The following is a 25177-nucleotide window of genomic DNA, read 5'->3' as shown; positions in this document are numbered from 1 at the left end:
TGAGAGACAGAGCATGAGCAGGGGAGGGGCAGAGAGAGAGGGAGACACGGAATCCGAAACAGACTCCAGGCTCCGAGCCGTCAGCACAGAGCCCGACGCGGGGCTCGGACTCACGAACCGCGAGATCATGACCTGAGCTGGAGTTGGAGGCTTAACCGACTGAGCCACCCAGGCGTCCCTCACCCATTCCCTTCTTGATGAGTATTCAGACTGCCACCAGTTTTCTCCTTTGACAAATAAGGCTCAATGAATACTGCTGTCTTTGTGTCTTTATAACTGGTACTCTCACCTCCACGGGATAAACTCCCACACGGGGAGTTGGGTCCCCGAAGTGACAGGAATGCCCACCTCGCCCCACCACGCGTGCGGTCTCCTCCCCTCCATCACCCTCAGCCCGGGTCGGATCGGCCTGTGGTTTGTCCGGCAGAAGAAAAATACTATCATCTCGCGATCCGCGGCAATGTCCCCGGTCACTGGTGAAGTTGAGCACCTTCTTTCAGAAGTTTCTTGGCCATTTCCGTCTCCTGCACTGTGCCTGACCTGTTCACCTCCCTGCCCCTTCTGGTATCTTCAAACAATCTTTGTTTCATTCTGCAGATTTCTGGGTGCTCAGAGAAGGGCGGCACACATGCTCTCGGAAATACAGGCCCGAGACGTTCCTGACATTCTCGGTCCTCCTGCTCCAGAAGGACCTACCACTTCCGAAAGGCTGCCGCGGCCCGGCCCGGATCGCGCCTCCTCGCTCTCCTCTTTGCCCTCGGATCCCCCTATTCCTGCCTCCTCTGGAGGAAAACCCCCTCGGTCTGTCTCATTCATTCCTTGGTGCAGACTCAGAACCCAGCGTTAGTGCGAATGCATCACAGCCTCGCTCTGCCCTCCTCCAGACCACACGAGAAGCGAAAGTACTTCGAAAGAAGCCACAGGCACCCTGAACACCTGATCCCTCCCGCAGGCCCAGGCTGAGCCAGCTCAGGCCGAAGGCCACCCAGGACCTGCTGGGACAGGGAGGCTGAGTGAGCCGGCAATTTGTCTAGGAACGTGACTCTAGACCCCGCTGCCCGGAGTGTGCCCCCCCCACGCTCAGGCCCCCACGTGCGACAACACTTCCAGGAGGCCATTTATCACGGCACCACATTCACCACACGCGAAGAGCCTGGGTGTCTACCCGCAGAGGCTCAGTTACGGGGTCCACACGACGAGATGCCGTGCAACTCCAGGGCAAACTAGGACAAAGCGGTCTTCACGGCCCAGGGTTGAAAGAGAGCTCCAGAAAGATGTGCTGTCCTGTGAAGGAAGCAAGTTGCCAAAGTGTCTAGGGGCATCTGGGTGGCTCAGTTGGTTAAGCACCCGGCTCTTAATTTCAGCTCAGGTCACGATCTCCCGGTTAGTGGGTTCGAGCCCTGCACCAGGCTCTGCGCTGACAGTGCTGAGCCTGCTGGGGATTCTCTGTCTCCCTCTCCCTCTGCCCCTCCCTCCCTCCCTCTCTCTCTCCCTTTCCTCAAAAATAAATAAATTAAAAACAAGAAAACAAACAAAAAAAGCATCTATAGTATAGTATGTTACCTTTTGTATAATGAAGGGGGAAATGAAAAATAAGCATATTTGCATGTATTTGCATAAAGAAACTCAGAAAAAGTATAAAAGAAACTAATATAAAAGGCTCCCTAAAGGTGGAATTGGAGGGTGGGAGGAGGATGTCTTGACAATGATTTTTTTTCATTTTATTTTTTTGTTTTCTCATGTTTATTGTTGAGAGAGAGACAGAGCACGAGCAGGGGAGGGGCGGAGAGAGAGGGAGACACAGAATGCGAAGCAGGCTCTGGCTTCTGAGCTGTCAGCACAGATCCTGATGTGGGGCTCGAACTCCCAGACAGTGAGATCATGACCTGAGTCAAAGTCAGACATATAACCTACTGAACCATCCAGGTGCCCCTATTTATTATTTTTTAAAAATTTTTTTTAACGTTTATTTATTTTTGAGACAGAGAGAGACAGAGCATGAGCAGGGGAGGGGCGGAGAGAGAGGGAGACACAGAATCCGAAGCAGGCTCCAGGCTCCGAGCCGTCAGCACAGAGCCCGATGTGGGGCTCGAACTCACAAACTGGAAGATCATGACCTGAGCTAAAGTTGGACATTTAGCCGACGGAGGCATCCAAGCACCCCTGAATTTTTAAAAAAATGTTTTATTTTAAGTAGGCTCCACACCCAATGTGGGGCTCGAACCCTGAGATTAAGAGTCACATGCTCTAGCAGCCGAGCTAGCTGTGCACCCCCCCTACTTTAAAAAATTATTTTATTGACATCGATACTTTTATATTGCTCGATTCTGAACCAGAGAAAAGTATTACCCGTTCAAAACACTTTAACAGAAAAAGACACATCCTCCCCACTCAGAGAAGCCCACCTTCTGGCTCTGGGCCTCCCCAGACCCTCCTCGGGTCACGCTTGTCAAAATGCCGGTGGGTTCTCAGAGCACGATTCGTTCCCTGCCTCAGAAAGGCTCCACAGCTAATGCACAGGGCATTAGTGGCTCCCAGATGGACTGATCTAAGTGGTAATTAATGGCTGTTAGGACGCAGCCCCCGGAAAGCTCCCCCCACAGACGCCAGCCCTTCCATTTACACAAAACGCTAAGCAGAGACTGTCGGGAAGCCGGTTCTTCAACTCTTTCAAACCTTCCTTTGGAAACACCTGTACCTTAGGAACGCAGTGGCCCTGGGTGTGGGCCCCAGCTCTGTAAGGTCTGACCCTTTACCTTAGATTTGAACAGCAAGTCCTCTTTGGTCACCTCCCCTATGGAGTCAAGGTGAGGGCAAAGGTCCCTGGAGTCCCCCATGCTGGCCTGGGCTCACCTACAAGAGAACACAGGGAGCCTGGGTTAACGGCAGCCACCGCTGGAGCGAGGCGGGGGCTGCTGGTGCAGTGCACAACTTTGGTCTCAGGTCCTGGCTCTGCCACATATCAGCCGGTGAGTCGAGGAAGCCACTTAACTTCTCCGGGAATTGGGTGTGACAGTAACGCTCAGGGGACTCACAAATGGGTACGTGTCAAACTGGCGACACGTGAACAGGCCCTGTGGATTGTACCAACAGTCCCTTTAGCGGTTGTGACGTCGTACTACGGATACGCCAAAGATGTGGCACCCCTGGGGGAAACTGAGTGAAGGGTACGTAGGACCTCCCTGGGACATCCGTGGCGACTTCCTGTGCATTAACAACTATTCCCGAAGAAAATGTATAAAAACAAGTAACTGGATTGGCTTCAGCCACCTCATATTTTAGCAGAAATCACACCGAGGAATCTGACGGCTGATTCTAGCTCCAAACCGTTGCCAAGAAAGTTCCGGGCCAACCGAAGATTTGGCGGAGCCAAGGTGGTTTAACCAAAGGCAGGGGCGGTGTGTCCACCCCCACCCTCTCCCTGAAATGGTCAGCCAGGGGTCCGCTGGCCCAGGCCCCCCACCAGATCAGGTGTTACGGGTGCCGATCAAGTTCCGGGTGGCAGAGTAAATGGTTTCCGTGCGTTATTTCTTGGAAAACGTCCCCAGGCAGCTGTGATCAGCCCCGTTTTACAGGTTCGGAAACAGGGGCTCCTTCTTGTCTCAGGTCTCACAGCGAGGAATGCTAGAGCCAAGGCGGAAGCTCGAGCTGCTCAGACTCTTACGGCCTCACGTGTATTCTCTCTCCTTTTAACTTAGGGCAGTGCAAACACGCAGAAGCAGACAGCTCGCCCCCACGTGCCGGCACCCAGCTCCAACAGGGAGCCAGTCACAGCACCCTTGCTTCAGCTCAAACCCCCACTTCCTCTTTCTGGTGGCAGACCCGGATACCGCCTCATCGCATCTGTGTGTGCTCTTAAGAGATAAGGACTTGAAAAAAGGAAAAAAAACAACCCATAACCACAATTCCGTTATTTCACCTGAGATGATTTCCTCTTGGGTCCGTGCTTAAGGGCTACGCCTGAAACGGGGAGGCTGTGGGCCTACCTCTGTGCACAGCGACACCCCCAGGGAGCGGCCAGCATCTGTATTCTCCGCGGACAGCCGATGGTGGTGGGGCGCGAGGGCTGGAGTGAGTGCAGGCCTCCGGCAGGGACCCTGCGGGGAACAAACCAGCTCACTTCCTGCAGCTCCATTATCTTAAAGTCACTCTTAGCGCTGACCGGCGGCTACAAAGAGGTCAGAATTCCTCCTGGGAAGGGCAAGTGAAATTTTGGACATCTGGGGCATCCGCGGGCTGGACAGGCTCCCGGTCCATCCACGGGGACCATAAAAACACACTGCTCCGGGGTAGCTAACGAAGGCTGGTGTGGAGCTGGTGTAGGCAGGGGCAGCCCCTCCTCGGGGGTCGTGATCCCCGAGAGCAGAGACCCGCAAGGGTCTGCACGAGAGGGCCGCGGGCCTCTCTAGTTATCGCCTTGGCTGCCACAGCCCGTTAACCTCCTGGACAGAAGGCTCAGCCTGTTCCGTGCACGCCCCTGGGACCCTCAGATCATCCTCGGATCCCCTGCTGCTCAGAACCTCTGACCCCCTCTGCACACCCCTGGGACCCTCAGATCATCCTCGGATCCCGTGCTGCTCAGAACCTCTGACCCCCTCTGCACACCCCTGGGACCCTCAGATCCTCCTCGGATCCCCTGCTGCTCAGAACCTCTTGGATCCATCACGCACAGGATCCTGTGCTGCTCAGAACCTCTGACCCCCGAGTCTTGAGCAACCCCAGGCCAGAGGCACAACTGAGTCCATTCATGTGTCATCACCGACTGCACCTCCCCAGCCCTGCTGGGCCACAGTCTCCCAGACATGGGTAGTTCAAAGAGGGAGAGGCAGTTAGAAGCTAACATTTAAAATGGTCACATGGCAACGACGGGTTCAAGGTTCTAAATTCCAAGCCTCTTCGCCTGAAGCCAGATTTTTTAGGGTTTTTTTTTTGTTTTGTTTTGTTCTCACTGAGGTCAAGTGCACCAGGTTGGCAAGCTGCAGTATGGGGGCAGGAGGGGGGCAGGGGAGGGAGTGGCTTTGGTGTGCGTGCCCCCACCCCGTCTCTCCAGCAAGATGGCAGAGCCAGCTTATGAGCCTGACACCCAGGGCCACAAATGGAGCCCGGGACAAGGACACTGGTGACAAGCCTGTCTTGATTCACACGTGCAATGAGACCATTCAAGCTCCTCCGTCTTCAGATAGGGGAGGGAAAAAAAGCAAAGCCCAGCGGATAACGACCCTCCCTGCACCCTCACTGCCCCCGTGCTACAGAAGAAACAGAACAGAGAGCTTAAGGAAGCGAGAGACTTGGCCAGAGTCAGTCCTCAGCTAGTAAGTCGTGGGTGGAGACTCAATCAGATTGTCTGGTGCAGGGCTGTGCTCCAAATCAGGGGTTGGCAAATCATGTCTATAAAGTACCAGGCAGTAAATCATTTAGGCTCTGTGGGCCCTGTGGATCTTTATCACATATTCTTTGTTTTTGTTTTTGTTTTTTTACAATGTGTTAAAGATTTTTTTTTTTTTTTAATTCTTAGCTTGAGGGCCTTGCAAAAACAACGCTAGCCCGCTGCCACAGTTTGCTGTATCATGCCTTAACTCGCTGTGCTGTTGGGGCCTCATAAAAACAAGCCCGGATCACCAAGATTCCATGTTTCACCGAACACAAAGCACTGGTTTAAATAAGGCAGGTAGCAAAGAAGAGCCAAGAGGGTTCACCCGGCCCCAGGTTTTTTTTCTAAGTAAGTATTCAGGATGCATGCAAAGACAGACTGACAAAGATATGCACTGTTTATAATGGGGGAACTGGATGCAATGTAAATAAACAACAGGCGGTTAGATAAACAAGGACACAACCACACTCTGTCTATGGCACAGCCATTAAAAATGATACATATTGAATCTTCCTATCCATGAAATTAAGTTAGATCTAAATACATGGAGAGATATACCATGTTCATGGACTGGTACACTCAACACTAAGATATCCACTGTGCCCAAACTGGTCCATAAATTCAATGTAATCTTCATCAAAATCCCAGGAAGCTTTCTTGTAGAAATCATCAAGCCAACTTGAAAGTTTATACAGAAAAGAAGACCTAGAAGAGCCAAAACAATTTGGAAGAATCACAAAGCTGGAAGACTGAGACCATCTGGCCTAAGAATTTCTATAAAGGTTCAGCCAACGAGCCGGTGTGGTGTTGGCTCAAACACAGACATACAGCTCAAGGGAAAAGAAGTGAGAGTCTAGAATTAGACCTGCACATATGTGGTCAACTGATTTCCAAAAAGGAAATCAACCAGCAAAAGACAGTCTTTTCAACAGAGGCTCTCCATATAGGGAAATAAATGACCTTTAACCCCTACTGCATATCATCCACAAAAATTTAGAAATGGATCACAGCCTTCCTGTAATTGGTGGCCAACAGAAAGCTTAAAAAGAGCTTCCCTTTCCTCTTGTTCTTTCCCAGGGTTCTGGAAGAGTCAGGTTACTCTAAAATGTGTTGTTGATGGACTCCCAGTGTGCGTTCTCATGTTCAAACCGACGACATTCCCCCCCCCCAATTCTTTCTCCTCTAGTCTTTCATTTGCTCGTGGCACTGCTGGGGCTCAGCTTCAGAGTCCTTCGGTTTTCGACCTTTTTCTCCGGCTCTCATCTCAAACACCTGCTGCACCTGCAGCTCCTTCACCTTTAGCCACACACTCTCCCTCCTTCCACTCACGCCCCGAGAGCTCTGGGTAGGCTGCCCTTTGCTCTTGGTGCCCGCTCCACTAACAGACACAGCTGCCGTTTCCTGCTTCTGCACGCATCTGGGCATACGTGATCAGTGACATCTTTCAAGCCTTGCACACGTGTTGTCAACCTACTTCTTAGAACTGCAAAACCTCAAACATCACCATTCTCAGCTCCGGCAGCACGCAAGGATGCCGCCTTCCTCTGACCCTTCTGCAGTTAACTCCTCTCACGTCATCACGCCCTGCCATAGCGGGAGGTAAACAGTCCTTTGGGTTGTTAACAAGCTTTCCTTCTTCCCCACCTTCTGCTTCTGGAAATTCATAGGTTTTCTTTTTATGTGCTTGGATTTATCTGTTTTTTAAACCCTTGGCACACCTCTGGTGTGAGCATGTCTGCTCTCGGCAATAAGTGGGATGACGTTCACTTTTTCATAAACCCAGTGTCCAATGGTTTAAGTCCATGTCTTCAAGGGGCAACACCGCACCCTGTTATCAGGCTTCCAATGTCTGTGGACTAGACACTCTGCGCTTAGGTAGACTTCCCATTTACTATCGACATAGTCAATAATGGACTACCAGCAACGACCTCATCGGCTACATCTCCAAACCCTGGGGTATCAGCTATTGTGGGCAGCAACTGAACGCCACCTTCTTTGATTAAAACTCTGGACTGTTCCAGTCTTTTTTATTTTTTTTATTCATTAAAAAAAATTTTTTTTAACGTTTATTTTTGAGACAGAGAGAGACAGAGCATGAACGGGGGAGGGTCAGAGAGAAGGAGACACAAAATCTGAAGCAGGCTCCAGGCTCTGAGCTGTCAGCACAGAGCCCGACGTGGGGCTCGAACTCACGGACCGCGAGATCATGACCTGAGCCGAAGTTGGCTGCTTAACCTACTGAGCCACCCAGTCGCCCCATGTTCCAGTCTTTTTTATTCTGTGGGAAGGACCTGGATGCTCTGGAGAATACAAATACATGAGGAAAAGTTGTTGATGAACGTCTGCATTCCCAATCGAGACTCGCCTACAGCCACAATGTGAGTTCAAGCCCTCTGCCCACCAATTTTCGGTATGCTTGGTTTGGGAGCTTTGCAAACCTCGCAGAGCCTTCGAGGTCCGTCTGTGGAACCACCACGGTGCCCCTGTGGACGTGCCTCCCTCTGCAGGGGTGGGACCGCACTGACCCACATCCCCGACCCCGCGGCAAGCAGCCCGGTGCGGCCCAGGCCGACGGTTCTCCTGATCTCAGACTTTAAACAACAATTAAAACTCTCAAACTTGTAGAGGAAAACGGGAGAGCATCTTTGCAACTCTGGAGTCCACAAAGATCTTAGGACACAAAGGGTGTTAATTATAACAAGATACATTGAAAAACTGGACTTTTCAAAATTAAATGCTTTTCTTTTCCAAAGATGACCCTAAGGAAAATGAAAAGGCAAAAGCTACAGACTGGGGGACAATGTTCACAACACATGTAGGACAAGGAAGCAAGGAGCTATTGATTGACGAAAGTCTTTAAAAAGGTGCATTTCTGGGGCACCTGGGTGGCTCAATCAGTTAAGCGTCTGACTCTTGATTTTGGCTTAGGTCATGATCTCATGGTTTGTGAGATCGAGCCCTGCATCAGGCTCCTTGCTGAAGCGTGGAGCCTGCTTGGGATTCTCTCTCTCCCTCTCTGCGTCCCTCCCCTGCTCACGTGCGCTCGCACTCTCTCTCTCTCAAAAATACACTTTAAAAACTTTTTAATTAAAAAAAAAAAGAAAAGTCGGGGTGCCTGGGTGGCGCAGTCGGTTAAGCGTCCGACTTCAGCCAGGTCACGATCTCGCGGTCCGTGAGTTCGAGCCCCGCGTCGGGCTCTGGGCTGACGGCTCGGAGCCTGGAGCCTGTTTCCGATTCTGTGTCTCCCTCTCTCTCTGCCCCTCCCCCGTTCATGCTCTGTCTCTCTCTGTCTCAAAAAAAATAAACGTTGGAAAAAAAAAATTAAAAAAAAAAAAAGAAAAGTCATTTATTGGATATAAATTATACCTCAATAAAACTGATTTTAAACCCTGAATTAAAAAACCCACACTTTGACTTAAGACCTCTATTATCAACATGGCTAAATCTCAGAGAATGTTGAGTAATGAAAACAGGCTGCACCACTTACACCCATTGGCAGGGCTGCTATCAAAACACAAAAAAACTCAACCAGAAAAAAAAAACAATGCTGGCGAGGACGTGGAGAAACTGGAACCTGTGTGCTCCCAGTGAGCCATAAAATGGGGCCGCTGCTCTGGAAAACAGTATGGAGCCTCCTCAAAACTTAAACACAGAGTTACCATGTGGTCCAGCAACTGCCCTTCTTGATAGACACCCCAAAGCACTGAACGCAGGGACTTGAACGGACGTTTGTACGCCCGTGTTCGTAACAGCACCGTTCACAAGAACCGAAGGGGGAAAGCAGCGGAAGGGGGCCATCGAAAGATGAATGGATAGACAAAATGTGCTCTATCCATACAACAGATTATTGTTCAGCCTTAAAAAGGAAGAAAATTCTGACTCGTGCTACAGTAAGACGAACAAGGTTCAAAGACGGGCTTTGAGGGCATGACGCTACGTAAAATAAGTCAGACACAAAAAGATAAATACCGTAGGAGTCCACTTACATGAACCACCTGAAGGAATCAAATCCATAGAGATGGAAAGCGGACTGGTGGTTGCAAGGAGAGGGAGGGGTTAATGGTCAACGGAGATACGGTCTCAGTTTGGGAAGATGGGGACGTTCTGGAGCCAGATGGGGGTGATGGCGATACAACGGTGTGAATGTGCTTAATGCCACTGGACTGCACCCCCAAAATGATTAAGATTTATATGTATTTGACTGAAATTCAAAAAATGCGATTTTCAGAGATGCAAAATGAAATTCTCAAAACTAAAAGATAAAAATTTCAAAAGTTGCATACACACACACGCACACACTATGACACCATTAAAAAGAAAGTTTAAAATGGGGGGAGGGGCAGAGAACGATGATGATGATGATGATGAAGCCAAACAGTCCATGACCAGGAAACACACCAGTCTCCATCAGGCCCCACCATGTGCTGTCCACTGTCTCTGTCCTCTCTCAGCTGCACTGTCCCCTGACCAAGAAAGGCATCTGCGCGCCACCCTGCCGAACCCTGTCCCGTCCCACCCCACCCCACCATCCTCTCCTCCGGGGAAGGCCTCTACTTTGCATGCTCGGTAAGCATTTTGGTCGTTCGCCCATTTTTCGATCTAATGCCTGTCCCGTCTCAAGAATGTGAGCTCTGGGGCGCCTGGGTGGCGCAGTCGGTTAAGCGTCCGACTTCAGCCAGGTCACGATCTCGCGGTCCGTGAGTTCGAGCCCCGCGTCGGGCTCTGGGCTGATGGCTCGCAGCCTGGAGCCTGTTTCCGATTCTGCGTCTCCCTCTCTCTTTGCCCCTCCCCCGTTCATGCTCTGTCTCTCTCTGTCCCAAAAATAAATAAAAACGTTGAAAAAAAAATTTTTAAAAAAAAGAATGTGAGCTCCCCGAAGGATCTGTTTTGTGCACTGTTGTATCCCAAATACCTATAATGGCACCTGGAGCATAGCAACTTCTCAGTAAATACTTGCTGAACGGATCAAAAGTACAAAAAGCTGTAAAACATGATCACAGTAAAATGCCATTTTGGTAAACCAATCTTGCTTTGTGCCTACAACAATGATGCTATTGTCATCATTTCTGGGAGGACGGGAATCGAGTTGATTTTTGTTTCCTCCTCTTTTGCCTGTCTGCATTTTCTACAGTGAATTGATGTTGCTTTGGGAACATACAACCTGATAGGTTCCTTCTAATTCTCTTTAAAGTTCCCAGGGGCGTCTGGGTAGCTCAGTTAAAGCGCCTGACTCTTGACTTTGGCTCAGGACACGATCTCATGGTTTGTGGGTTTGCACTGACAGGACAGAGCCTGCTTGGGATTCTCTCTCTCCCGCTCTCTCTGCTCCTCCCCTGCTCACATGCACTCTCTCTCTCCCTCTCTCAAAATAAATAAACACTTAAAAAAATAAAGTTCCCAAAATAAAAAGAACTATGCATCTGGCCTCTTTGGTATGTGCGGTGTCCCTCCCGGGACCTTGCTTTTCCCCAGACCTCAGAGAGAACACTGGGGGAGTATGACCTCCATCCCCTGGGGACTCTCGGGGCCCACAGAGTGTGAACAGGACACCTGAAGTCCATTTAAGAGAGGGTGCAGCCGCTCCAGGGTAGGTTCCAGAAGCGCTGACAGAGAAATGCCTCCGCTGCTAGCTGGGTGGTTTGAAAGTATAGCCTTTCACCCTGTGGCTCATTCACTTGAAGATCTGCCCTTAACGCCTTTGTTTGGTTTTTTGTTTGCCTCATTAACTTCCATGTTAGATGAAAATTTTCATCTCCTCCTTCCTACCCTGAAAGTAGAAAAAGGTTTTTTTGTGTGGTTTCAATAAAATTAATATTCACCTCTGTAGAAGCTGGAGGGTGTGTCCACTAAAAACTGGAAAAAAAGATGGTTACTGCAGTCTTCTTCATAGGCACCAATGTGTAATTCAAGAAAGGAAACTCAAAACTCCAATATAACAGATACAATACGTCTACAAGGTTTTTATGTTCATATCATGTACGTTTCTCATGACACTAAACTTCCAACAACTTTTTTTTTTTCTAAGGCAGGCTTCACGCCCGGCATGGAGCCCAACACGGGTCTTGAACTCATGGCCCTGAGATCAAGACCTGAGCTGACATGGAGTGGGATGCTTAACTGACTGAGCCACCCAGACACCCCAACAACTTCCTTCCTAATGGCTAAATAATATCCCACATACAACATCAGCTACACCTTACTTAGCTGCTTTCCTATTCTTGGACCCTTAGGGTATGTGTGTGTGTGTGTGTTGCCAATATAAATAAGGCAGCGTGAGAAGTATTTTGGAATATAAACCTTTGGCCACATCTTTGCCCAAGGAAAAACGACTAGGTCAAAATGTATGTTTTTGAAGGCTCTGGATATATATCGACAAACTTCCCTCTAGGTCCACTCTACAAGTGTATCTGTCTACCAGCACTGTATGAGCACACCCAACATAGAAGGCTTGAGGTTTACTAACATTTTTTTCCCCAAAGTTAATGGTTAAAAAAATCAGCTTGTGTCAAGGGAAAAGCTGAGGGGGTAGTGCCGGGAGCTGTGGGCGTTTACTACTGCGCACACAGGAGCTGAACCTTCAGAAGTGCCTGGTCTGCAAGGGCTGTAGTTCGTTTATCTCGGTTCCCTAGGAGTTTGCACGACGTTTTATCTCGGTACCCAACTGGCTTGGCTTGGGGCAATGGAAAACGTGCCGGGCGTGGGCCCTGCCCTCATGGGGTACAGAGGCCCGTATCTCAACACCAGGGTACCCGCATGCAGCCTCCGGGAGGTGATCACTACTACGTCATCCACCCTTTCCTGGGCTCCCACCCCGTGTCCGCTGCACCATACGTCAGCCCCGGAGTTGACTGTAATTACAGAAGGCAAGAAGAGACACCAGCAGCCCGCCTTCAGCTCCTCGCTCGGCGCTTGCTAAGCTCTGTGTCGGTAGATAAGTCGGTCGCCCCTCAGTTCCCCCATCCATGAGATGGGGACAAAGACAGCGAGGAGGGTGACGAAGAGAGTGCAGGGAGACAATGCACAGGGCCGATTTCACACAATGGCTTCCGACCACGGGTCTGTATTGGCCCACACAGCAAGAACGCTCAGAAATGTTCTGTACCGTAATTTGGGTTACTGGCCGTTTTTTAGATCGGGGAACTGAGACAGGCGGGACCGCGAGTCACACGCCCAAGGGGACCCTCCATCAGCTTTTCAGCCAGGGCTCCGCTGCCCAGGACAGCACTGCCTCTGAGCAGTCGCTACGCCCGGTGCTTCGCGACACTCTTCACGGAAGGACTGCTGTTTCTCGTCTGAGGAAGAATGGAGCCCCTGGCACAGGGAGCCATTTGCCCCAGACCCTACGGCGAGGACACAGCCAGGAAGGAGCCGGCTTGTATCTGCCTTCACAGCGCTCCCTGCTCTGGCTTCTGTGCAAGTAAACGGAGTGCACACAGCAGGCACTTGATAAAGACCGAAAGAGACCTGTGCGGCCGAGGGAGCTAGATCCCAGGAACAGGCCCTCCGGGAGCAGCCGGAGTCAGCAAGGCACCTGCCACAGCCAGGGAGCCAGGGCACCTCCCCTTCCCGGCCAGCCAGGCCAGCCTCCTCTCCTGGGGCAGAAAAAGCAGGGGGAGGGAGGCCCTGGCAGGCCTGGCACAGGGCCCACCCAGCTCAGGCCCTGGAGAGGCTTCTGAGACTGTTCAGCCTGAAGGAGGCAGGCACTTCCCCTCCCCCCCCCCGGGGGCCTACAGCAAGGAAGGGGGAAAGTGCCCCCTGCCCGGGGGCAGGCAGGCAGCATCTCTGGGCCTGGCACCAGCTGCTCAGACCGGGCCTCGAGTGCCCATTACTCATCATTTTCCTGGCCGTTCTGGCTACGCCCTCCTCCCCGCTAGAGCCGAGCTCCTTAGGATGGGAGGGGGGTCCTGCCAAGCCCCCGCCAACTTAGGGAGACACCCACCTGCCCCGATCCTTGCCACACTAGCCATCCCACACCCCTGCCCACATCCCTCCACGCCCCTCTGACCCTCAGAACGTGTCCCCTTTCCCTCCCTCCTGCCCTCTCCTCTCCATCCTACCTCCAAGCAGCTCCATTTTTCTTAAAACCCAAATACATCCCTTCTGTCAACCCAGTCTTAATTCCCTAAGAGCCCGCCAACCTCCTGACTCCCAAAGCAGAGCCCCTCAGCCTACTCCTGCCTTGAAAAGTCTTGCTTCCCCCGCACCTCTATTTCTCCTCATTGGCCTTACCCACCTGGTGTCTGCCCGGAATGGCCCGGTGTAATGGAGCTGATATGAACAGACCTCACCGAATCCTTACCACCATCCTGGAAGCCAGGCAACAATGGGAGTTAAACCCATCTCCACCTACGTCACGAACGGAGGAGAGGCTGAGGCTCAGAGAGGTGCAGTAAGTGGCTGGAGGTCACACAGCTGCTGAGCGGCTGATCCAGGGTTTGAACCAAGGACTGCTGGCCCTGAAGTCAGTGCTCTCAACTGTCTGCTCCACAGTCTCCCCAAACAGCCCCGGCCAGCCTGGAGTGGGGGATGCTCTTTACCTCCTCCAGCCCAAACACCCACATTCCGAGGGCAGCTTCCTCTGGCCTCCTTCACAAGAGCCACCTCTGAGGCATGCTTCACACAGAGCATTTTTCTGCTCAGCTTAAACTTCTGAAGTCTAGAATAACACCTCTGAAGCCTAGCACTGCAATTTGTTCCAGGCTCTGGGAGAGTCAGTTAATTGGAAAGGGCATGGGTTCGGGGCCACCCCAGGCTGGCAGTTCTTGGGGGTGAGCAGGCTGCAAGCAGTAAGTGGCCCAGGTCTCCGAGAAGCCGTAACTCCTGGAGTAAGTAAGTAGAAGCAGAAACTCAGACTAAGACCCCTAAAACCCCAAAACAGGAGAGGGTCAGAGAGGGTCACACAGCCAATAGATGGCAGAATGGGAACTTCAGGGGGGGAGTCACGTGCTAAGTTGGCACAACTGGGGCCTGAACTGAGGGTCAGGACCTATACTTCAGTCCCCTGTGTTATAACGTTACCGACCAAATCACAAATGAGAATACACCAATTTAAATGTGCAACTCAATCCCCCCGCCCACTCGTGATTCCTTTGCCTTGCTCTGTTTCCCTAACCCTCATCACCTTCTAAGACACTTGACATGCTTGTGTTATTAGAACCTGAAGTCCAGGGGCGCCTGGGTGGCGCAGTCGGTTAAGCGTCCGACTTCAGCCAGGTCACGATCTCGCGGTCCGTGGGTTCGAGCCCCGCGTCGGGCTCTGGGCTGATGGCTCAGAGCCTGGAGCCTGTGTCCGATTCTGTGTCTCCCTCTCTCTCTCTGCCCCTCCCCCGTTCATGCTCTGTCTCTCTCTGTCCCAAAAATAAATAAACATTGAAAAAAAAAATTAAAAAAAAAAAAAAGAAAGAACCTGAAGTCCACGGATCAGGGATCTTTGTCTCTTTTGCACTCTGGCATACTTCAAGCACCTAGAACAGTGCCTGCTCCATACAGTAAACGCTCAGTAAATATCTGAGTAAGTAAATCAGTCCAGCAAACTTTTATCGAACACTTATTACGGCCCAGCTGTGAACTGCAATCACTTTGCCGGGTCCCAAATCGACCTAGACACGAATGTTCCCTAAACCCTGTAGCAAGCCTGGTTCCAGAAAGGAGCTAGCAAACCAACCCCAATTTGAGCCAAATCCATCCGTGTCCTTAAACAACCAAACTCTCAAACAAAACGAAAACATGACACATCTCCGAACTGAAGAGAACCCAAATTTCCTGGAGGCTCCCTCTGAGAAGCAACTTCATCTCACCCCCCAAAAAGGCCCAGCAAGACTTAGAGAGTCCGCAGCCCCTCGGCCCAGCCACCCAGGTTCACAGCTGCCGTTTTTCCAGCATTACTTTGGCGAAACAGGTCTCAGATCTGTCATGGCCCAGCTGGTGAGTGGCACTGGGCCAACTCATTTGCACTGGACGCTCTGCCCCGGGATGTCAGAGGAGAAGAAGGGTCCAGAAATGTCCTTGGCCTTCTGGCCTTCTCTCTAGTGCTGTCCAGTACCTCCTAGTGGGAGGGTCGCTGCGGGGGTGGGGGTGGGCAAAATCAGAGCCACCTCTGAAAGTGCGACATCTGCAGACGTGGACTCCCTGGGTTCCTGCAGCAATTCCCAAGGATCCTCCCCTTCAGTCAGCAGGGACAGGAGGGCCAGTGATTCCCAGGTGCCTCTGGGGTTGGCTGAACCAGACTGCAGAAGGCAAGGCTTGGAGATTTTCATATACAGCTTTTGACCAAAGCCAAAAAGCTGTTCCAAGAAGTCCTGGGTCCGTTTGTCTCAGTCCAGGGAAGAGAACAGCAATTATCAGGAAAGACTGTTCCAGAGAGCCGTAGGGCATTCCAGAAGGGCCGCCCTACTTCTGAATGGTCTTCCAGAAGAGGAAACCAGTCTCCATCAGCAACCCCCCAGGCCCCACCCCCCCCAGCCAATGGGCTACAACAGGAGCTGCAGCAAACACTTAGGGAGCTTCTGTGCCAGGCACTCTGTGTAACCTGCAGCAGAGTGGGGCCTGCCACTGATCCCCGCTCCACTGCCCAGCTGTGCAACCTTAGGCACCTACTGCCTCTCTGAACCAAAGTCTTCTCATCTGCAAAATGAGAGAACGCCGTCTACTTCGTGGGATTGCTGTGGGAGTTCACTGAGATAACGCTTAGGTGAGCCCCGAACCTGCCACACGGTAGCGCTTAAAAAAACGCAGTGCTTTCAAAAAGGATGGGCCTATATGGAGAAAAGGGAAATTAAGAGGTCCCTAAAAGTCCTGTAAACCATTATTTAACACATTTAGTTATTTCCTAAGCGTTCATTGATGCCTGTTTGTTCTGTTTTTCAAATAAACTTAACCCTCACAGCATCCTGGGGGGTGTAAACGGCGGAGGGCAGAGCAACAGCCCTAATGACAGAGGACGAAAACAAGGCCCCTTGAAGGTCCGGGGAGGCGGCCGGCAAGCACCCGAGGAGGGGCCCTCCGCCCTCAAACCCTCCGGAGTAGGTTCAAAACATCGGACGCGGGGATAAACTGGCTGGAGGCCATCATTAGCGGGGCAGTCGGCGCCAGGACTTTAATTCACCACTGCTAAGAAGTGGTCATCTTTTATCCCTAAAGGAAAAAACGCATGCCAGGGCCCAGACCCTGGGGAAATAAGTCAGCGCCCCGAGACGCCACGCTCGTGCTTTCAACGCTGGGTCAGGCCCCGCAGAAATAAAGGAGATGGCGGCCCCCGTTCCGGAGAAACAACGAGCCCCCAGGGCTCCAAGTGGGGCACCGGGGCCCCAGAGGACACCCCCTGAGCGCCGGCCGGAGGAGGGGAGAGGACGGCGGCGGCCGCTCACCTGGCAGCGGCGTTCTGCGCTCCTGGCAGGGCCAGACCCCAGCCCGCCCGGAGCCAGGCTGGGGTCGCCCCTGCTCGGAGAGGCCCGGCCCCCCGAAGCAGCCGGCGACAGCCCGGAACTCACCTGCCGTCGCAACCGCGCCGCCGCCGCCTGTCAGTCAAGCGCACCCACCGCCGCACCGCGCAGGGCCGTGGGGCCCGCTGGCTGCGTCCCGCCTCCTCCCCCTCAGCCGCCCAATCGGAAGAGGCGAACGCCACGAATGGGGGCGGGGCCAGGCGGGCGGTGCGGGCCGGGGGCGGGGCCAGAAGGGTTTGGGGCGGGGCAGGGCGGGGCCGGCGCTCTGCGCTCTGCGCTCTGACCTCACTGCTGCGCGCCGGAAGCAACCCGGGCCACGGCACAGGGGCGCGGCGGCCGGACCGCGGGGCCGGCAAGACCATGCCGGTCACCGGGAAGAGTTTCCGCCGGCGCCGGGCCGATTCGGAGTCGGAGGAAGATGAGCAGGACTCAGAGGAGGTTCGGTGCGTTTGGGGTGGGGCTTCCAAGGGGCCAGAAGAGATAGCGGTTTGTGATACTCCTCACTGGCCAGGCTCCTCGTTGACCCGTGAGCCGAGGTTGTTGTCCCTTTCTGCAGAACAAAAAACAGGCTCCTAGGGCTGAGACCGCCGCCGCAAGGCCGCACAGTAGCGAGAGATTCCCCCAGGATGCGCGGTGGGTCTGATTGCAATGGGTCTAAGCGCAGGGTTGCCTTCTGGATCATTGTGCCTGCGGCTCAGCGGTTGGACAGGGATGCCGGTCGAAGTTGCCTTTTGAGTCTGAGTTCCGCGGAGGGTGTCTCAGACTGTGCGTTGCCTCTTTGCAGATTAAAACTGGAAGAGACCCGCGAGGTGCAGAACTTGAGGAAGAGGCCCAATGGGGTGAGGTGGGTATCGCAGGGGCTCCGCGGGAAGAGCAGGCGGAGATGACAGACACATGTCCCCGCCTGAGTCGCCACCACAACTATCTCTTCAGACATAGCCCCTTCTCTTGACACACTGTACGCCTAACATTGCCCTGAAAGGAGTCCAGTGTTCTTTGCAGACGTTTACCCAGGAGATGGCCCAAGCTGTGTGGTCTTTAGGTTTGCTCCAGAGGTGCAAAAACAGGTTATCAATTCGGGTTTTTATTGCACCTGATTGTGAAATGCACACGAATTGTTAAGTTTGGAAAAAACTTTTGAAGTATAATCGAAAAAGTAAGCAGCACCCGTAATTCTCCCATCCACAGGTAACCAGCGTTAACATGTAATGTTCTGTCCAGTGTCTCTCTTTTTTGGAGATTCCAAGTACTCTTATTCCGTGCTGTTTTCAGCTCATCACGTTTTGGGCATTGACATTATGGATTATTTTTCCCAAAAACCTTTTTAGTGGCTGCATAGTATTCCACTGCGTGTATATGCCATAATTTAACTAATCCCAGGGCGCCTGGGTGGCTCAGTCAGTTAAGCAACTTCGGCTCAGGTCATGATCTCTCGGTCCGTGAGTTCGAGCCCTGCGTCGGGCTCTGTGCTGACAGCTCAGAGCCTGGAGCCTATTTCAGATTCTGTGTCTCCCTCTCTTTGACCCTCCCCTGTTCATGCTCTGTCTCTCACTGTCTCAAAAATAAATAAAACGTTAAAAAAAATTTTTAAAAAAATTTAACTAATCCCTTACTTAGGGGTTGTAGGTCATTTGTAAACCTTCATCACCAAATACGGGTGCAACAGTATTTTTCTACATTTGTCTTTAGCTTCCTTTTCCCGGAAGTCAAAATCTTAGAGATGAGATTTCCAAGCCCAGATAATGCCAAATGGCTTTGTAGGAAAGCCTACCACTTCACCCTACCCCCTGACCCAGCATCTAGAGTGCTTTATTTTTAAACTGTTTTATCCTTGTAGGCTTTGCCAGGTGGCTTTGGTGCCCACTCCTCAGATCTTGCCTTTGCTCTAATGTTGCATCCTACGGACTTTCTAAGTGTTCTGCCTCGTGTCTGAATTGTGCCATTTCTCGCTGTCTCTGTCTCTGTCTCACTCTTCCTTTTCTTTCTGCTCAGTGCTGTGGCCCTGCTGGTAGGAGAGAAGGTACAAGAAGAGACCACCCTCGTGGTGAGTTGTGGGGTCCTCCTTGGGAATGGAAAGCTGTGGCTGCTCTCCAGTAGGTGACAGTGTTTTCTTTTTAAAAAAAAGGGGGGGGGGCGGTGCCTGGGTGGCTCAGTTGGTTAAGTGTCCAGCGTCGGCTCAGGTCATGAGCTCACGGTTCATGGGTTCAAGCCTCACGTCAGGCTCTGTGCTGACAGCTCAGAGCCTGGAGCCTCCTTCAGATTCTGAGTCTCCCTCTCTCTCTAATCCTCCCCCACTCACACTCTGTCTATGTCGCTCTCAAAAATAAATAAACATAAAGTTTTTTTTTTAAATAAACATTAAAAAAATGTTTTTTAATTAAAAGAAATTACAAAAAAAATAGACCACTGCCAATTATATAAATGCTTCCTCACAGCTGTGTTTGCTTTCTGCAGGATGACCCCTTTCAGATGAAGACAGGCGGTATGGTGGACATGAAAAAACTGAAGGAAAGGGGCAAAGATAAGTAAGTGGGGGACTCACTGAGATACAAAGTAACCTATAGCCCCTGCCTGGGTCTGTGTGCCTCCAGAGAGCTGGGGCCCACAACAGCAGCTCTAGTGGGGCATTCTGAAGTATCCTTCATGCTTTGTAGTTTAAAAACAAATGAAAGCAATGGGGCGCCTGGGTGGCTCAGTAGGTGAAGCCTCTAACTTGCAGTTCGTGAGTTCGAGCCCCGCATCGGGCTCTGTACTGATGGCTCAGAGCCTGGAGCCTGGTTCAAGTTCTGTTTCTCTCTCCCTCTGCCCCTCCCTTGCTCACGCTTTGTCTCTCTGTTTCTCTCTCACTCTCAAAGATAAAGAAACATTAAAAAAATATATACATTAAAAAAAATGAAAGCCAGAACTCTTTAAAAGAGTCGTTTAACTCTTCCGCTTAGAGTGCTGTGGGTACTCTCCTTCGGAAAAGGTGCATTGTGTAGTGTGTTTCAGACCCAAGTGGAAATGTTGTTTTTGTTTTTTAAGAAACACGTGCTCTGTCTCTCTCTCAAAAATAAATGGTAAACGTTAAAAAAAAAAAAAAAAAAAAACCATAAGAACCCAATTATAAAATAATACATTCAACTAGTGTAAAAGTATCTAGTCATTCCCCAGAGGAATCTCCAACATTTTGCTTGCTTATATTTCTTCTGTTTACATATCACGTGTGTTTTTTTCCACAACCACAAGCAGGATGGGCTTGGGTGTGTGGGTTTTACTTGTATAATATCAGACTTGGCCTCACCGACATGTGACTCAAAGGTTCCGCTTCTTTGCCCCTCCCTCCAGGATCAGCGAGGAGGAAGATCTCCACCTGGGGACATCCTTCTCCGCGGAAACCAACCGAAGGGACGAGGATGCCGACATGTGGGTATCAGCCTGGCTGTGAGCGATGAGGCGCTGGATCCAGCCAGATACAGTCCCGAGATATCTAGTCACAGATGACATTTCTAGAATCATCCAAAGGCCAAGGCAGAGTTGGCCCCTGTCACTCCACCTCCCAGGCTCGTGAACTTTGAGGAAAAAAAAATCCTAAACATGCTTTGAAATGATGGTTCTTGGGATTTTAGATGCCCCGACTAGTAATAGTTTTCCCCTAAATATTGTAGGAATAAAACACTGCACTTGCCCACCTTTTCACTGACGAGACTGTTAACCAAATGACCACCGTCGACCGTTGCATTCTGTTTTCAGCGAACCTTAACATCTATTAACAGCAATAGATTGGGAGGACACAATCTCACCACAGAGGTTGGTGCTTTAAAGTCAAAAAAAAGTTCCGCGTGGTGAAAAAAACTCGAGTTAATTTTCATGTTTCTCATTTTTCCACGGACTGATGAACCCTCCTGGGCCATCACTGCTCTGTGGGCCAGTGTTGGGGACCACTCATTTTAAAGAGAGGTTTTGTGAGCTTCCCGCCTCTCCCTGAGGCCTGTGGGTTTCTCATTTCAGGATGAAGTACATTGAGACAGAGCTCAAGAAGAGGAAAGGGATCGTGGAACACGAGGAACAGAAAGTCAAGCCAAAGAATGCAGAGGACTGTCTTTACGAACTTCCGGAAAACATCCGTGTCTCCTCAGCCAAGAAGACCGAAGAGATGCTTTCCAACCAGATGCTAAGCGGCATCCCCGAGGTGGACCTAGGCATCGAGTACGTTTCAGACCCCGATCTGGCCTCTCTCCTGCCCGGGGCCCACGGAAGAGCGCTCTGCTTTCCGGCTAAGGGGACTGTTTCTTACCCGTCTCCTTGGAAACCCACAAATAACTCTCTTTTCTCGGGTAGGCGGAGATGCTTGTGCCCAGAGCGTCCGAAGGATAGGTCAGCGTTGCTAGGGAGATGCTAGAGAAGGTCTCCTGAAAGCAAAAGCGTGGTGTTTTGTTTGTTGAGATATAATTAAGAAACACATAACGTCATGCTGGTTTCAGGTATACAGCGTAAGGATTATCTGTATGCAAGCGTTTATTTTTGCGTGGTCTTTGTTCACAGCTCTTCGGCTGTTCTGCTCAGGCCCTTGTAGTCCTCTGTTCTCTTCTAGCAGGAGCCATGTTAAAGGCTTACCCATCCCATGAGCCTCCTTTTCATTTTTGCAAAACACCTGCTCTAAAACAGGATGGTCATGGAAGAAATATGACAGTCAGAATCCTCTGTGGGCGTAAGAGAAAGTTGGGAGGCTTCTGGATCCTCGCCTCTTTTCTGGAACTAGCTTCGAGCCTTAGGTAGTTTTCTTTCCTTCTCTGGGGCTCAGTTGCCCCTTGATCAGAAGAGGACAGTAAGGGGCGCCTGGGTGGCTCAGTCGGTTAAGCATCCCAACTCTTGATTTTAGCTCGGGTCCTAATCCCAGGGTCGTAGGATCGAGCCCCATGTCGGCCTCTGCTGACAGTGTGGAGCCCGCTTGGGAGTGTCTGTCTCTCCCCCGCCTCCCCCACTCGCATGCACTCTCTCTCCCTCAAAATAAGCATTAAAAAAAAAAAGAAGAAGACAATAGATAGATAATGCATCTTCGACAGCCGTGAGAACACACGAGCTGGGAAACTGCGGAGCCCTGTGCTCCAGAGGGTGATTTCCTCATGCACCGGTGCGTTTCCAGCCTGACTGGCAGTTCTGTCTGAGAACCAAAGGCGGGAGGACTGAATACCTGGCGTGGCTCCCTTCTCCCCACAGCGCAAAAATAAAAAATATCATTTCCACGGAGGATGCCAAGGCCCGTCTGCTGGCAGAGCAGCAGAACAAGAAGAAAGACAGCGAGACGTCTTTCGTGCCCACCAACATGGCCGTGAATTACGTGCAGCACAACCGATGTAAGCTGCTCTGGGCAAGCAGCCCTGTCCCGTTGGCTTGCCCCCCACCCCCGCCCCCCAAGTTCCCGTATTTTGTCTGACGTGTCCCCTGGTCTCTTTTCGATCCAGTTTATCACGAGGAGCTCAACGCCCCCATTCGGAGAAACAAAGAAGAGCCCAAAGCACGACCCTTGAGAGTGGGTGACACGGAGAAGCCAGAGCCTGAGCGTAAGTACAGCGGAGGCCCCAGGGCTGCCCGGAGCAGTCATCAAGCCCCTGGAGGCGGGGTGGACTCTGCAGGGGTGAGGCTTGGGCTCTGGGGCCAGGGCATCTGGGTTCCACTCCACGTTCGTTTCCCTTCCCCTTGCCAAGCCTCGGTTTGCTCATTTGTAAATGGGGATAGTAACAAAACCTACCGTTAGGGGTTGCTCTGACGATTCACTGGGCTATTAAATATCAAATATAATAGAAACTCAAAAACTTAGCATATTTCAATAAGCAAAACTAAACTCAAAGTTACTCATAATTTCGCCAAAGGTGAGCGCCGTTAACATTTTTATGTGTCGCCTTCCAGACTTTAAAAAAATATTGACATAGGGGGGCCTGGGTGGTTCCATCGGTTAGGCATCCGACTTCAGCCTAGGTCATGATATCGCTGTTTGTGAGTTCCAGCCCCACGTCGGGCTCTGTGCTGACAGACAGCTCAGGGCCTGGAGCCTGCTGCGGATTCTGTGCCTCTTTCTCTGTCTTCCCCTTCCCCATTCACACTCTTTCTGAAAAATAGAAGTAAACGTAAAAACTATATTGATGCATACAGAACCATATGCCGTACACATACTTCATAGGGTCTCCTCGTTTTTCACTCAGTAGTGTGCCCTGCACGGCTCTCTGGGACAGTAAATACGTATTTTCCCTTTCAATGGCCATCTTGTGTTCCGCAGTATGGAGCTACTCCGGTTCCCTCTAGTGGGACGCTTACGTGGTTTCTCATTTTCCCCCATTTAATCACTGTCGGCCTGACCCTTTTTGCCTACATCATGTCCTTCGGCTACATGCCAAGAAGTTGCCAACGCTCCTCTAGAAGTGGGGTGTGGATTTGTCCCTCCCCCTCCACTAGCAGCATCCAGCTGTGCCCCTTTCCCTCCAAGGGTCTTCTTTTTCGTACCAATGGGGTGAGCCTAAGGAAATGCTAAATTTGCTGAGGCTTCTGAAAATCCAGTCTGTTTGCTTTTTCTTCCTTCCTTCCTTTTTTTTTTTTTTTTAATTATTTATTTTTGAGACAGAGACAGAGCATGAGCAGGGGAGGGGCAGAAAGAGAGGGAGACACAGAATCCCAAGCAGGCTCCAGGCTCCGAGCTGTCAGCACAGAGCCCGATGCAGGGCTCAAACTCACAGATGGTGAGATCATGACCTGAGCCGAAGTCAGGCGTTTCACCGACTGAGCCACCCAGGCACCCCCCCCTCTTTTTTTTTTTTTTTTTTTTTAAGATTTTAAGTAATCTCTACACTCACCACGGGGCTTGAACTCACAACCAGATCAAGAGTCACTCACTCCACTGATGGAGGCAACCAGGCGCCCCGCTTTTTCTTCCTTCTTACTTGAGAAATTATTTTCTGTACTGTCTTGGGTGCATAGTCATTAATTCCCAAAGAGTTTTGTGTTATTCCCACATAGTAAGCAAGGACTTTGGAGTCACCAGACTTGGGTTCAACTCTCAACCTACCTTCACTTTCCGAGTGACCTTGAGGAAGACCATCTAAGCTCTCTGAACGGTGATGGCAATATGTCCCCGTTTGAATTGCCGTGAGGGTTAAAAAAAAGGCATATCTAGGGGCGCCTGGGTGGCTCAGCTGGTTAAGTGTCCGACTTTGGCTCAGGTCATGATCTCGCGGTTCGTGGGTTCGAGCCCCGCGTCGGGCTCTGTACTGACAGCTCAGAGCCTGGAGCCTGCTTCAGATTCTGTGTGTGTCTCTCTCTCTCTGCCCCTCCCCTGCTCACGCTCTGTCTCTCTCTGTCTCAAAAATAAATAAACATTAAAAAAATAAATAAGCCGTATCTAAAAGTATTTAGCACCAGGCCTTGTACCTAATCAAACTCTCCCTGAAATAGAACACCTGTTGTCACCTGGTCCCATGCTGATGTCAGCATACCCCCCACCGTACCGTCATCTGACTCCACCCTGTGTTTATTTCACTCACTCAGTAACCAGTCTTTACTGAGGCCCTACTATGTTCCTGTTCACCAGGGTAGGTCCTGGGGCTTCTGTGGGGAATGAGGCAGGCGTGGTCCTAGCCTAAGCAGAGCTAAAAACCTGTGGGTTGATTCCAGCACGGCCAACGGCTTCTGCTCTTTTCCTTCTCAGGGTCCCCTCCTAACCGCAAGCGTCCTGCTAACGAGAAGGCTACCGATGACTATCACTATGAGAAGTTCAAGAAGATGAACAGACGCTACTAAGGGTAGCAAAAGGGAGAAGTGCAGGATGGACGTAAACAGCACTGTCCCCTCCCTAACCCCTTGACAGACGGCTTCCCAGACAGAGGTGGACAGAAGTTTATTTGCTACCAGACAGTTCCCCAAACTGATCTCCACTGGTCCTGCCACTTAGCTGCTGGATTTCCTGGGCACTGCGTTTGTGACCTTTGAAACAAGACAATGTGGAGTTTTCCTGTTTGGGGGCAAACTTCATTCTTGTGTGAGCATTATAAAATCTTGTTCGTAAATCTATTGACTTTCTCTGAATATTTGCCCTGGGTCGGGAAGAAACAGCGGTGTTCGAAGCAAGAGAACACCCTTTCGCTCGTGCTATTATTATAATATATACGCAATCGTGTCTTGTACTTTCAAGTTCCTGGAGGTCAGGAACGCGCCCTTCACCGTGTGTAGTGGGTCCAGCTCACAGCAGAAAAGTCTAGGATGGGATCAAAGGGACACTGGTATTTTCTGACTTTTACAAAGTTACCGGTTTCTTTTCATTAAGAAAGAAAAAAAAATTTCTATCACTTTCAGCACTTAAGTATTAAATATGAAATGAATCCAACCATACTATTCG

At 51.0% G+C, this 25177-nt stretch overlaps 2 protein-coding genes, 1 long non-coding RNA gene and 1 pseudogene across 4 annotated transcripts in view; 2 read left to right on the top strand and 2 right to left on the bottom strand.

Moving 5' to 3' along the window:
• USP20 (ubiquitin specific peptidase 20) overlaps positions 1-4028 on the bottom strand; it is a 32092-nt gene extending 28064 nt beyond the window's left edge. Inside the window, exons 1-2 of one of the 2 annotated variants that reach the window (XM_023242836.2) lie at positions 3987-4028; positions 2757-2853 (exon numbers count right to left, since the gene is read on the bottom strand). In XM_023242836.2, coding sequence (XP_023098604.1) covers positions 2757-2837 — 81 coding nt within the window. In that variant the 5' untranslated portion in view covers positions 2838-2853; positions 3987-4028. Of the gene's footprint in view, positions 1-2756; positions 2854-3986 lie in introns of those variants that run through there. The other variant, XM_045042582.1, reaches the window with a different exon arrangement.
• Positions 4029-4776: 748 nt separating this feature from the next.
• Positions 4777-7964, bottom strand: LOC109493587 (annotated as a pseudogene).
• A 7696-nt stretch (positions 7965-15660) lies between these two features.
• Positions 15661-16393, top strand: LOC109494009. Its single transcript, XR_002148565.2, has 2 exons — positions 15661-16061; positions 16257-16393. It is a non-coding gene; the product is annotated as an uncharacterized LOC109494009 (long non-coding RNA).
• A 700-nt stretch (positions 16394-17093) lies between these two features.
• Positions 17094-25170, top strand: CD4H9orf78 (chromosome D4 C9orf78 homolog). The gene is made up of 9 exons (XM_011288375.4): positions 17094-17255; positions 17597-17656; positions 18805-18856; positions 19267-19337; positions 20140-20217; positions 20803-21000; positions 22012-22148; positions 22257-22355; positions 24491-25170. Exons 1-9 carry the CDS (start codon positions 17173-17175, stop codon positions 24580-24582), a joined length of 870 nt encoding a protein of 289 aa, XP_011286677.1. The 5' UTR covers positions 17094-17172; the 3' UTR covers positions 24583-25170.
• The last annotated feature ends 7 nt before the right edge of the window (positions 25171-25177 follow it).

This window comes from Felis catus, chromosome D4 (assembly GCF_018350175.1).
Source record: "Felis catus isolate Fca126 chromosome D4, F.catus_Fca126_mat1.0, whole genome shotgun sequence".
Taxonomy (NCBI): Eukaryota; Metazoa; Chordata; class Mammalia; order Carnivora; family Felidae; genus Felis; species Felis catus.
Note: the sequence above shows the minus strand (reverse complement) of the source record. Positions and strands in the feature narration are given on the sequence as shown.